Source organism: Andrena cerasifolii, chromosome 12, assembly GCF_050908995.1.
Source record: "Andrena cerasifolii isolate SP2316 chromosome 12, iyAndCera1_principal, whole genome shotgun sequence".
Lineage (NCBI taxonomy): Eukaryota > Metazoa > Arthropoda > Insecta > Hymenoptera > Andrenidae > Andrena > Andrena cerasifolii.
Window position 1 is genome coordinate 5,500,083 of NC_135129.1, and position 12,565 is coordinate 5,512,647.

Here is a 12,565-nt window from a genome sequence, read left to right on the forward strand (position 1 = left end):
TGCATTTACGAAGGTCCAAGTTTGTCGCACTTCACAGTTACGAGTGGAGGGAAGGAAGAAGGCAGTAAACAAAGAACCAACACTTAAATTTTCAATTCACTTTGGCTGCCTTCAAAGTTCAAACTGCTTACGATCTCCCTTGCTTAAACGAAAGTCCCAGTGTTGTTAATCCAGTCTCAGCTGAATTAAATAATCATGAGGACTACCTTGCTCCTGCCAACGTTCCTCCTAGCAGTACAACACTTGAACAATTCGAAATACTTGACAAGCACAATCCAATCAGTCGAAGATGTTCTTCAGGCGACGAAACCGTTGGACGTGCAGTTCGTTGTTCAAGATCTGATCGGTAGCAAGTCCGAGGTGATCGATGAAATTTACAAGTCTGTGGTACGAACTGTGCCAACGAGTTGCATTCTCTTAAACGATTCAGTCCCCTCGAATTTACCATCCTTTCGTGCCTTCCAAGGATCATTGGTCATATACGTCTACGTGTCCAAAGAATCTCCAAATATCCAGCAGACGCAGGACATCATACGCGTAATTATGCACGGCGATAATCGCTCAAAGATTCTACTGACAACCATACTGAAGGAAGAGAGCAGCAATTTCGAGGCACTTTTAAAAGAAATGTGGAAGAAGAAGAGGATTCTGGACGTGACGGTCTTAGAACTCTCAGAAGCAACTGGCGTGAAGATTCATCAGTACAATCCGTTCACGAGTGTCTATCACCAGCAACCTTATAATTCGAGCGTGCAATGGTTTCCTAACAAATTAATAAATCTACACGGCTACCCGATAACAGTGCACTTGGCCAACCGATCGGGCCATTTGTTCTTCGAGCAGAATTCAGAGGGGTATCCTGACAAAGTTCAAGGGCCCGACTTGGAAGCGTTGAAAACGTTCGTACGCGTCTTAAACTTTACCCTCGTTTATAACGTTCAGACTGAACGCTTAAACTGGAAGATTATTTCCAGCGGGGAAGCTGAAGTGATTTTCCCGCAGTTGCCCTTTTTTCCGGATAGTTTACAGTACAGATACACCTTGCCTGTCTCCTTCGAAGACTGGTGCGCACTGGTGGCTATTACGTACAGATACATAAACTACGGGGCGCGGGCTTTCATTGGGATCACCGTGAGCTACGTCATAGTGCTGGTGTTCTGGGCGACGTCAAGCTTCATGGGGTTCGACAGGAACTCGTGGCACCCGTTGAAGATCTATGGCATGATCATCTCCGCCCCCGTGTCAACGAGACCTAGGAGAACGGTTGAAAGAGTGATGTTTGTATGCATCTTTCTGGTCTCAAGCATCCACTCGTCGCAATTGTACGCGGACGTGACTACCGCGAATCTTTGCTCGACGACCGAAGTCGATTACAAAGATTTCGAGGAGCTGGACAGAGCCGGTGTGGCGCCCGTCACCATCGGATTTCTGGTGCACGCCCTGTTCGACATTGGCGACAAGACTTTCGAACGGTTGAAGAAAAAAGTGGTGTTCATGGACAATGTGGCCTGTGGTGATTATCTGGCGGCGCACGGGAACGTCACTTGTTTGACGGAATCGAACAGTGCATATGTACTTGTTAAGAAGCATATGCGCGATGGTAAGGCCACCATGAAGTTCTCCAAGAATCTGTGCATCGCGAAGCCGCATGCAGTATACCTTTTTTACAAACTGTCACCGTATACAGACCGATTTACCAGTGTCATGTTACGCCTCCAAATGTCAGGGATTCGTGAGAAGTGGGACTATGATTTCGCTCGTAAGTTTTCGGCAAGGAAGACTTATTCCATGGATGTGGGAACAAGTAGAGACCGTTCCCTCACCACGAATCTTGTTTATATCGGGGGCTGTGGATATTTAATCTCCTTACTGGTGTTTATTGTCGAGATTATGGTGCACCGTTTGAAAAAGATGAAGTAAAGTGATACGATGCTGAAATTCTATCTCCTTCCCTTGAAATATTTATACGCTCTACGAAACACGCGATTAGAGGTGTTGCAATGGAACGCCTGGATATATTATAATTCACGCATGAATATCGTTCTCAGTTATTTTGTATTCCTATGAGAGGAGACCTTTATTTATAAGCATAGGAACAATCTAATATTAGGACCACAGAATTTAATGATCCTGTACTTTAGCCGTGTCTCGAAATGCCAACTTATTTTCAGCATGTTTGACCCCATTGCGTTGCTGTAGGATTTGTCTATGAAAATAAAGGTCTTAAACAAATTGTATATTGAACGATATTAACTTTAATGCATATCGATCGATCGACTCCACTATAATCACACAAAACCTGTTTATGAATTCTTGCCTAGAACGGACTACTCTATTTGTAAGTGTTGTTAAGTAATTGCATAAAACACTCGCTTATGAGAATAATGTTGTACAAGTCTGTGAGATTGTGAGTGGGAGTATTAACACAGCATGGTGCCTATAGAAAATTAGAAATATGTACACGTTTGTGTATTCCATGGGAAATGCAAAATAAATGCCTGCACAGTAGTTCTACTCAACGACAATCAATAACGACTAACGACACTTTATCCTTCCTCTCGCAGTAACTCATAAAAACATCGTAGTCCCTCAAAGCACCACGTTTACGAAGAACCATAGCCCGCTACCCTTGCCGAGAAAACATTACCTAATCCCATACAAAAGAATCCCTATTCCATCGCAATCAACCCTGCTCTTTCATCATCGCAATGCCCATCACAGGGTAATTATGCTAATTTCCCAAATAACTTCACCTTCCCTCCACTGTAATAAACGACTCTTTAAAAGAAGCAAACTTTCGCCCCCCCCGGCATCACTGAAAAGTTCCACATTCGCCGCACGAAATAGGGGGGTGTAATTTCACAACAGGGGTGCAGCCGGAATTTGCAGTTCTCGGAGACAGATTCCTCGCAGAGGGGTGGGAATCCTCTGCTCCTCTTATTCAGATTCTCCCCAGCCGCGTACTTTCCCTTCCGGCCCTTGGTGCCACGGCGTTCCCCCGTTCCATTTCCTGCCGGCTACCCCCACCGGGTGTTCCGCTCCTGCTGCGAAGCCACGAAGAGCAAGTAGTCCGTGTACGATCAGTGTCGGACCGACCGACAACGTGTGTAGGTGGTGCAGCCGCGTTCACCCTCGCGGTTTATTTCGAAGCCACGGCCAGTTACGCGAGAGGCAGCCGGATAACCCCGCCGTCAATCGAGCACGGGAATTCTGGCGTGCTCCAGCGATCCCAGTACGTCGCAGGAGGAATAGGAGCGAGGTAGGCGAGCAACACGGTGTAGCGAAGGGGAATGGGAGACACGTGCGTCTTCTCTCGGGCGAACTGGCGCGAGCCTTTTCTCCGAGCCACCTCCTACGCTCTCGGTTCGGTTTATAATTTTATTCCGGTTATTGTTTCACGAATCCCGGCGTCGACTCGAGCTCCTCGATTTTCCGGACGACCACGGCGATCAGCGGCTGCTTTCGCTTTATTTTTAATGTTGCTCGCCGACGATTTCGTAGGGACGTGTGACCGCCTTCGCGAGATTCGTCCGCGTTCACGTGCGATCGGGTTGTCAGAGGGTGCCCGTTTTAATTACCAGCACGCGGGACGTATTTATGGAACGAGTCGCGTTTACGAACGATAAATGCAAGGTGTCGTTGCGGGAACGAGCAACGTTTCGGTGCTGTTTGATATACGACGAGTGTCTTCTGTTTCTCGTTGTAATTCAATCGAAGGGTACTGCGTTCTCTGCTGTTTGATTGGGGGTTGAGGTTTTTGAGTGGGTCGGTGGAAAGAGCGTTTGTTTGGCAGGAACATCGCACGTGAGTTATTCAGTTGAACGGGATTCTTAAAATAGTATTACGCATACGGTGATTTCTCAGGGGAAATTAACCGTGTCTTTTTTACTGGAAACTAGGCCTGGGTTGGTGAAATTTAATCAGACATTTGTTGCAGTGGGTTTTGTGCTAGTTTCATGATAGTGTATTGTTCTTATCGAGTGGATTGTAATATATATTCATTGGTCTGGGATGATCATACATTTACCTGCATTAAATTATTGAGGCAAATTAGGGATAATAATAAGAATTCTTTATTGCGCCAGTAGACATTACCAAAGTAACAAGAAGATAAAAAAAGACAAATATGTATAAGAAAACAAGAAAGAGAAGAATAGTAGAGTTAGAATTTATATAGTATATGTAAAAGTAGAAGTAGAGTGCAAAAGGTGAGGCACAACTGTCAGTTGTTAGGGGGGTATTCCACTGTGAACGGTCGAAAAATCAAGCTATTTTTAAAGATTTTTTTTCTCAGTAAATACAACATATAATTAAATAAATCTTTTTGGTTTTTATTAAGCTACTCCTATGTTATACAAAAAAATTAAAAAGAATATTTTTAATTTGTTTTACTTGTTTTTTACAAAGCGTCAATATGGCACCTCAACAAAAACGGCACTTTCGTGGTGCAGGTGATTTCCCGGCTTAGGCTTATCTGAAACAAAAAATTTGAAAAGATTCTTAATCTGTATGAGTGTCGTTATCGCCCGTAGCTGAATTAACAATTTTTTTTTAGAAATAACAAAATGGCGCCGGGTTGAAAGAAAAGTTCCCCAAAATGTTTTTTTCTCGAATGTTCCCCAAGAAAACTCTCGGTTATTTTTCGACCAAAATTGTTAATTCAGCTATGGGCGATAGCGACACTCATACACTTTAAGAATCTTCTAGAATTTTTTGTTTCAGATAAGCCTAAGCCGGAAAATCACCTGCACCATGAACATACCGTTTTTGTTGAGATGCCATATTGACGCTTTGTAAAAAACAAGTAAAACTAATTAAAAATATTCTTTTGATTTTTTTTAGTATAATATAAGAGTAGCTTAATAAATACCAAAAAGATTTGTTTCATTATATGTTATATTTACTGAGAAAAAAATCTTTAAAAATAGCTTGATTTTTCGACCGTTCACAGTGGAATACCCCCTTAACCTAACCACTTAAAATTAACACTAACAGTGTATACGGAAAATAGATGAAGGTACTAGACGACGTTGTGACGTAGAAAATAACAAGAGTAAGAGTTAAGAGTTAATTGCTATTGTTGATTATCAAAAAATAATATCACTGCATGTTTGAAAGATGAGATGGCGGTTAGGGAGCGAATTTCAGATGGAAGGGAGTTCCAGTAAAAAGTGGAACAATAGGGAAAGGGTCCATAAAAAGTGGAACAATAGGGAAAGGGGCCATAAGAAGTGGAACAATAGGTAAAGGGGCCATAAAAAGTGGAGTGACGAAGGAACGGAAAGGTCATTAGTCATTTCAGGTAGAGATGAATTCGTCTAGAATGTCTACATTATAGCTAGCAGTATTCAATTACCTTTCGTTTTGTCCCACAAAGTATCTTAAATTCTCGCGTATAAATTTGTATCAACATTTATGTAATTAAATTCTTAGATTTGATAAGAAAATTTGAAATTCAGATAAACAGTATCGTCATTCTCATCGTCGTATTTAATACATCTTCTGCAGTAATTAAGCCTCCCTCTATCGTACATTAATCTCGTTTTAATACTGCCCGCAGTCACGAAACCAGCCCCGTCGCGTTATCACTGGAATCACTTAATCAGAATGAAGCGTTGAAAAATTACACCTTTCTCTTCAGCGTGTTACACGCCACGTTTTTTTCGCTGTGAATACCTTTGTTCGGGGTGGATGTACCTATTCTATTTACAACTCAGTCACGCAACAGAATTCTGAAAATCTCGCGGCACTCGCCGGCAACACATTTCTGTTTAAAATATGAGATAAAATCAGGCTGTGTGATTCAATAATTCTATAGAATTTTAACGCCCGCGTTCGACGGCGTTTAACGCTCGCGCGAGAATGGATGCATCGACGTAGGAATAATTCGCGACGGGTATTAATATTCATTCATAACGTGACATATCTCTTCCAATAATATCGCTACAATCCCTGTCGATGAAAGGATTTCGATAACGATTAATGAAAATGTTTGCTTACGAAATGAACTCGTGGAAGCATTCATTCTCGTAACCTCCAACGAATATCGCTTCGTTATTGCTGCTCTTAATCATTAATTAACTATAAAACGAATGATATCAAGTTAAATTTTAAATTGCCATTCTCGCAAAAATTGTTATCGTCCGTGTGCCACGTGCACAATTTACGTGTCACTCTAGTTCCAATATTTTGAACGTGGCTCGCCCTGTCGAGAATTCCACCCCGATCGCTGCGTACCTACTTCACAACTATTTCACAATTTATTTGCACCGTTAATGTCGTGGCGAAAAAAAAATCTGTCACACGGAAACACTCCATTCTTTTAATGAGGGTGCACTCTCGTTTCGTTTGAAATCTCAGCGGAAAAATTCGCGGGCTGTGCGTGGAAACTAAGGGAGGACGCTGCCGGTAATTCTGTTTCCATTAAATTTTAAAATCAAACTTCCCCATTGTCCTTTTCGCGTCTCGTGCGGTGATTTCGTTCAAGCAGTAGGCATGGATCAATAGTCCCCTTCGGTGTTTTTCGTGGATGCGAATCCCATTAAAGCGTTGAGTGTCGCCGCGTGGGCTTTCTGTCTTTTCAACTACTTCTAATAATTAGCACCCTCGTTACCCGATAAGCAACAGTTTCGCGTGTCACGACTCGCCTTCGCAACTTACGAATTAACCGCGAGGGGGGAGACTGGAAAATTCACTGCCTCGCGACTGCGGGCTCGATACTCGACCACCCCTGTCCTCGGAGTAATTTTCCCCGATGCACTTGGTGAGTCCTGTTTTTCCCTGGAATATTAGACCGCTGGAGGCGTAATTTTTCTGCGCCGCAAATACTGGAATTAATTAAGATTGTCACTTTTGAAAGAGACGTACTACCCCTTCGGTTATTACGTCTCATTTAGATTACACAACGGCTTGCAGTTCCAAAGGTTGTACTGCATGTTTAAGTGAATATACGTGTAGGAATAAATGGACGAATGCTGCAGCTGACATACTAACTACAACACCCGTTTACTTCCCAGAGTTACTTATGATGCAATTTAGTGGAAATAGTGAAAGAAATTTTATGCTGGGATATTCGAGCTTGAAGTGAAACATAATTTCAGGTTTTTAATTATGTCGTAAGAATGTAAAGAATATTAATGAAGAAGCATAATCGAAGGATCTGCTTGTACCTATTTCTCCATGAAGATCATCGACTTTCTCTGTCGAAATTCAGATTACAGAAAGGAAACGCCTGTTGCTCTAATTAATTATAATTAGCAGAAGGCCATTCCCCTTATTAATTACTTGCCTGTACCGTCACCATGTTCCTTTTGAGCACAAAGAGCATTTTTTAGGTAAGCGTGTAGGAAAAGTCACTCAAACTCTGCAGAGAACTGTTTAAAAAGTAAAGTCGTAATCAGGGTGTATAACGCGTAGCTCCTCCGTGCAGTGGTCAAGATCGATAATAATCGCCATGAAACGGCATTGACACGATTTCGTTCGTTTCGCTGTTCATTCAGCCAAGATAATCACGAGCTTCCAGAGTGCACAGAAAGCCATTGGCAATAAGGAGCATCGTCAATGCGATCTCTTTCAAAGGATTCTGCTCCCTGAACTTTCCCGGCTATTATACACGCAATCCTGATCAATCTGATTCGATAGGACGGAACCTCTAAAGCTTGCCCTTCTCGATTCGGTGACTTTTGATTAATTCGAAGGTCGAAGGAAATCGTTACGAAACAATTTCTTCGTTTCACTTGCCCCTTTGTTTGGTTTCCCGCCAACTGCACTGGGAAAAGCGAAATTTCAACGGAGAACGTGTGCATGTCCTTGCGAAATTTTCTGCACCGAGAGCAAGCATTCGAACCATTTAACTTGAAATTTTCTGCAAAGAATTTCAGGATTCTGCTTCTGAAAAAAATCAAATGCTGAGCAATTGTTTGTAAAGTTCAATGAAACCATGGAAGTTAATTGGTTAATTGGTGTAACTGGTTTCTACATGTAATAACACCTTGCAGTTGGTGCTGCGTTTACAGTGAAAATATTATTTTGTTACTTCTCGCGATATTTTCTCAGCTCCGTGAAAAAATGAATCATCAACGTTTCTATTGTCTTCGTTTCGAAGAAACATCCGGAAAGTCGATCAAATATCGAGTCCGTTAATCATGTTACGTAGATTCAATTACGATCACAGTACAGAAATTATGTGATAGGACTTCCATTATCCCCGAGAAATTGCTGGTTTTATAATTACGCCCAAGTAGGGAAATTTGATTGTACCAAGAAGCTACTTCTGCAAGCAATTGCATTCAATGAGATGCAACATCGAGGTTCATAGATATGCAGATTCTCGTCGCGATAGCAGTGTAATGAGAGAATTATGCACTCAGAGAAGATTGGATAAATAAAGATTGGACATCTTTCTTCGTTCTTAAATTGAATTTTGTAGCGAACTGATTACTGCAATTCGCTTCGTATTTATTCACGAAGTTGTGGAAAATGTCTCCAGTGATTCCACGTTTCCATCGAATAATGTATTTAAAAAGAATCGTTATCAATTATAATGTCCAGTGGTAGTTTAATTCACTTCGCTTCGTGATTCTTCCTCTGGGAATTTGAAATGCAACTCTTCGAACTCTGCGTAATTAGCAAATGGGTAAACTGCTCGTGTATTTTGTTACCATTTTTGCCATATCCTTTACGCTCTTGTTTTAAGCTCGCGACATCGTTGCGATGTTACTTATTCCTTTGTAGGCCAGGGATGCATGTCCCTTCTAAATCCCTCTTGTTCGATGTTTTATGCTCATATGTGGGATTGAGAGATAGGTGGAGGCTATAAATCTGTTAATACGGCTTTTACAATGGAAGCACCGTGCTACATTTTATGCATCATGCTTGAAAGTATACGTGAGCTTTCATCGTTAATTCACCCCCGCGAAATCGTAAAGATTTTATGGCAACATTAGGCTGCCGTAAATAATTCCCGGCCAATAAGTAACAAGAATTATAGAACTTGTTCTGGATTCGCGTAGAAAAATAGAATCGAAAGGTTTAAACCCTCGCGAAACAAAAGTGAAATAAGAAGAACAATTTTTCATTTAATGAACGGAATGATAGCTGAATTAAGAGTCTAAAATATAATCAGCCATCTGTTACCCTCGCAAATGCATCGAGAAGCAGAAAGACTGAGATATTAAGTAACTTTACTGATGGGGGTGATTCGGAGATATTGAAAAAGCTTGTTTTCTATCCACCAGATGAAACACTATATCTTACTATACGTTATTGCAATAATACTTGGGTAAATGGATAGTTCCGGGAAATTTGGCATTGGTTCAACCACGTCGATTATTACTTCCACGTCAGTGGTGTTCGTTAACGAGGCATTACATTCCGCTTGCCTCCCGAAGAATTTCTGACGTTCTATTCTAGAACACGACTATTGTTAAATGCCATCGAGCAACGGGTTTTATAATGCGGCGAACCGTTTGTTTAAGAATATTTTTGTCGTCGCTCGGTATTGAGTTCTGGCACATGATGCCTGTCCCTTTGAGAACGCTGGCTGTGTGTGAAAACTTCGCTCCCCGTTTGATCTTTACGCGTTTCATAAATTATGTATTCACGGTGATTATAAATTACCTGAGAACCATTCTGTCATCCTCGGTGGGAGATAATCGCTTATGTGTCGTTCAATGCAGTTGCCTCGCGAAAAGTTCTTAGAGCCAAAGGCAATGCGTTAATTGCATTATTTCATTTGCTATTGTTCTCTAATATATCGATAGCAGTACAGGGGCGTGGGAATGCTTTCATTCTTTAATATTGAATGAACGTACGAAATTACGTGCATGATTCAATGTTTGGACGACCAAAAATTTCCGTGTTGTTACATGGATCTTTGTATTCGTTTCTGTTTCATGTCTTCTTTGACCGTAACCTCCGCTTCTGGGATTAATTGAGTCATTAACGTGGAATTTAATACACGAGTATTCGTATTGTTGAATTACTCGAGAGTAATATAAATAAAGTTACTTACGTAATACAATATTCTCATTAAGCATGGAATAAATTTTAATTTATTCCAATTAACAGATTGAATAAATTATACATTGAATCAATTAACACATTATTATTAGTGTCTGTGGATTATTTTAACAGTTTGAACCACTTTCCTGTTATCAATCACAGCACTGCTCTAGCAGACATACATACGTGGTTCTACAACAGCCAACTTCGTCAAATTTTATCATTACTTCTCTACACTGCTGAGCGACTTAATTTTTTAAAAATACTCGGAGTTAATCAGATGGTTACGTAAGAAATATTTCTTTCTTCCTGTCCCATATTATGAGCGATTACATAACGATACCGGAATGTGAGACGGCAAAAAAGGTCCACGTGACAGCGTAATAGAGGATGGCACTGACACCACTGTACAATTCCGTCTGGCTGCCCAATTTTTACTGGCTTCTACTTTTCTATACACCTAGGTATTTATAGCCCGCGCACCTTCTAATCTCGCCAACCCTTCAAACTTACTGATAAACATCTCCAAATCTCATAAGTACCTCATGAGAACTGTTTCAATGAAAATTCATTCCTGACCTTCAATTCAATCAATCTGTAGATTCTATCACATAAAAAAGTTAAAAAAAAAAAACAAGGGAATCCCTACTACCCTTAATTCACAGAGTAGTTCTAAGCTTCCAAAGTGCAGCACGCAGTTCTTTTTAAACGAATATTTAAACTGTGAATGGTAACAAAAATTAGATAGTTCCATTAAAAAGAATCATATCTCAAAATTTATATTCTATTGGGGGTTTCCCAGAATACTCTAATGAAACCAACATAATACTTATAGCTTAGCATTAAGTCAGTTCCGCAGGCATATGAAGTCTTGAGTTCGAAACTTTCTATCGATCACCACTGTGTACATCCACCGATAGGGGAACTGAAATTGAGAAGGGCGGAAGGCATTGGAAGACATTAATCACTGAAATTCTCTCGTTCTTCCTGCTTCTCGGTCCATCTGCTCCACGATACGGCGGTGAGGAGATCCCCGCGAGCTCGCAACTTCCTGAAACCATCATCGCGTGTCAGTCCGAATGAGAAGCTCCCTTCCCAACTGTCATTCGGCGTGTATCGCGGCTGGGATTCTTGCGGGCAGATTCGAAGCACCGGCACTCTGAATTTTCTCACGAACGCTCGTGCCAGGCAACGAAGTCGGGAAACGTCTGTGTTTATTCGAGGAGAGCTCCCCAGCTTTTGGCCATTGTATTTATACCGTCCAACGAAAACAGGCGCACTGCATTCATCAGCCTTTAAACACAGCAGTTTGAAATACAAGGGAGCGCAACAGGAGGCCGAGAACAGTAACTAACCGCTCAAATTATGGTTGATTTCGTGCGGTGATCGACGAGGAAAGGCAAGGAGAGACTGTTCCCTTCATTTTCGTTGAATTACCACTGGATTTCCGCACACTGATTGAAGAGACGCGAGATCACTTTCTGCTCCCTGGGTGCAGCGCGTTGAACTGTTTTTCTTGTTAAGTAGCTCGCGGCTGAAATAATTTGCACATTGGGATCGGTGATGCCGGGTAGCGAACCGTGTGTCTGCTGTTATTCGGGAGAATGCGTGTTAATTATGATGTTGGTTTGTAGAAGCCCGAGGAGACGACTGCCACGTTTCTGTTGGAAACGAAATTTGAATCGACTCGAGGGCTTTAATTCGCCTGAATATTTCATCCATTATGCGCGCGATATTTGAGAGGAAGCAGCTTGTATCATGTTACTCGCATTAATTTCAAGTAATTCTGAATATAACATCACTTAATGCACACATTTTAAAAGCCACGCAGGAACAACGCGAACCCAATTACGCCCTTCATTAAGTTCCTTCGCAACTTCATTTTATCCCCAAGCTTTAATTTCACAAACCCCTAGAATCTCTAAAATATAATTCCTTTAATGTCTGAAGTATAAATTCATCAAAGAACGAAGCTGATTGGAAGCTTGCATTAAAGCTTTTTCACACGTGACAAATTCTTTTTATTTATTTATTTCTTTCTTTAAATTATGGGTTCCCTGTCAAGTGAATGTGTCCGAGATGTCAATGGGGAGTTGAAGAAGTAACTCGCGTGAAAAGGGCTTTATTGAAGTGCAGTACTGCGATCGATAAGGGCGCTAGATAGAGCCGCAAGCTTAATCGAGGGAAAGGTGACGCGTGCCGCGCAATTGTCGTAGGTCGTCGAGAAATTCTTTAAAAATACATCGTCGACGGGAACCTATTTCTGGCCAAGACTGGCTGGCCGCTGGTACGAGCTCGAGTCTCATCGTTTTGGGTTGGGCTGAGTTTACGCACGCGATCTGCACTGACACGTGTCGACGTTCTCCTCGGTGTCAATCGCCTATTAACGTTACCCCATCGTGTCAATTTACCGAACAGGGATGGATCGATTCGTAGACACCGGTGGGTAGAGCTGATAATCGCCGACAGCGATTTTATGAATTTTATCCTCAACTGAATTGGGATCATTGGAACTTATCCGTTGGAGGTAGAAAAGTTCCTGGATAATAGGCTTCGTGATTGG

General features: G+C 41.6%; 2 protein-coding genes across 3 annotated transcripts in view; both read left to right on the forward strand.

Annotated features, from left to right (window-relative positions):
- Positions 1-195: 195 nt before the first annotated feature.
- Positions 196-2,495, forward strand: LOC143375373 (uncharacterized). The gene has a single exon (XM_076824379.1). It carries the CDS (start codon positions 196-198, stop codon positions 1,918-1,920), a length of 1,725 nt encoding a protein of 574 aa, XP_076680494.1. The 3' UTR covers positions 1,921-2,495.
- Positions 2,496-3,095: 600 nt separating this feature from the next.
- Positions 3,096-12,565, forward strand: part of LOC143375035 (transmembrane protein 114) — a 34,850-nt gene continuing 25,380 nt past the window's right edge. Inside the window, exon 1 of one of the 2 annotated variants that reach the window (XM_076823743.1) lies at positions 3,096-3,259. The gene's annotated coding sequence lies outside the window, so the exon portion shown is untranslated. Of the gene's footprint in view, positions 3,260-10,449; positions 10,467-12,565 lie in introns of those variants that run through there. The other variant, XM_076823745.1, reaches the window with a different exon arrangement.

What these genes read in the sequence shown, in the direction of transcription:
- LOC143375373 (XM_076824379.1), top strand. Translation starts at nt 196, where the DNA reads ATGAGGACTACCTTGCTCCTGCCAACGTTCCTCCTAGCAGTACAACAC.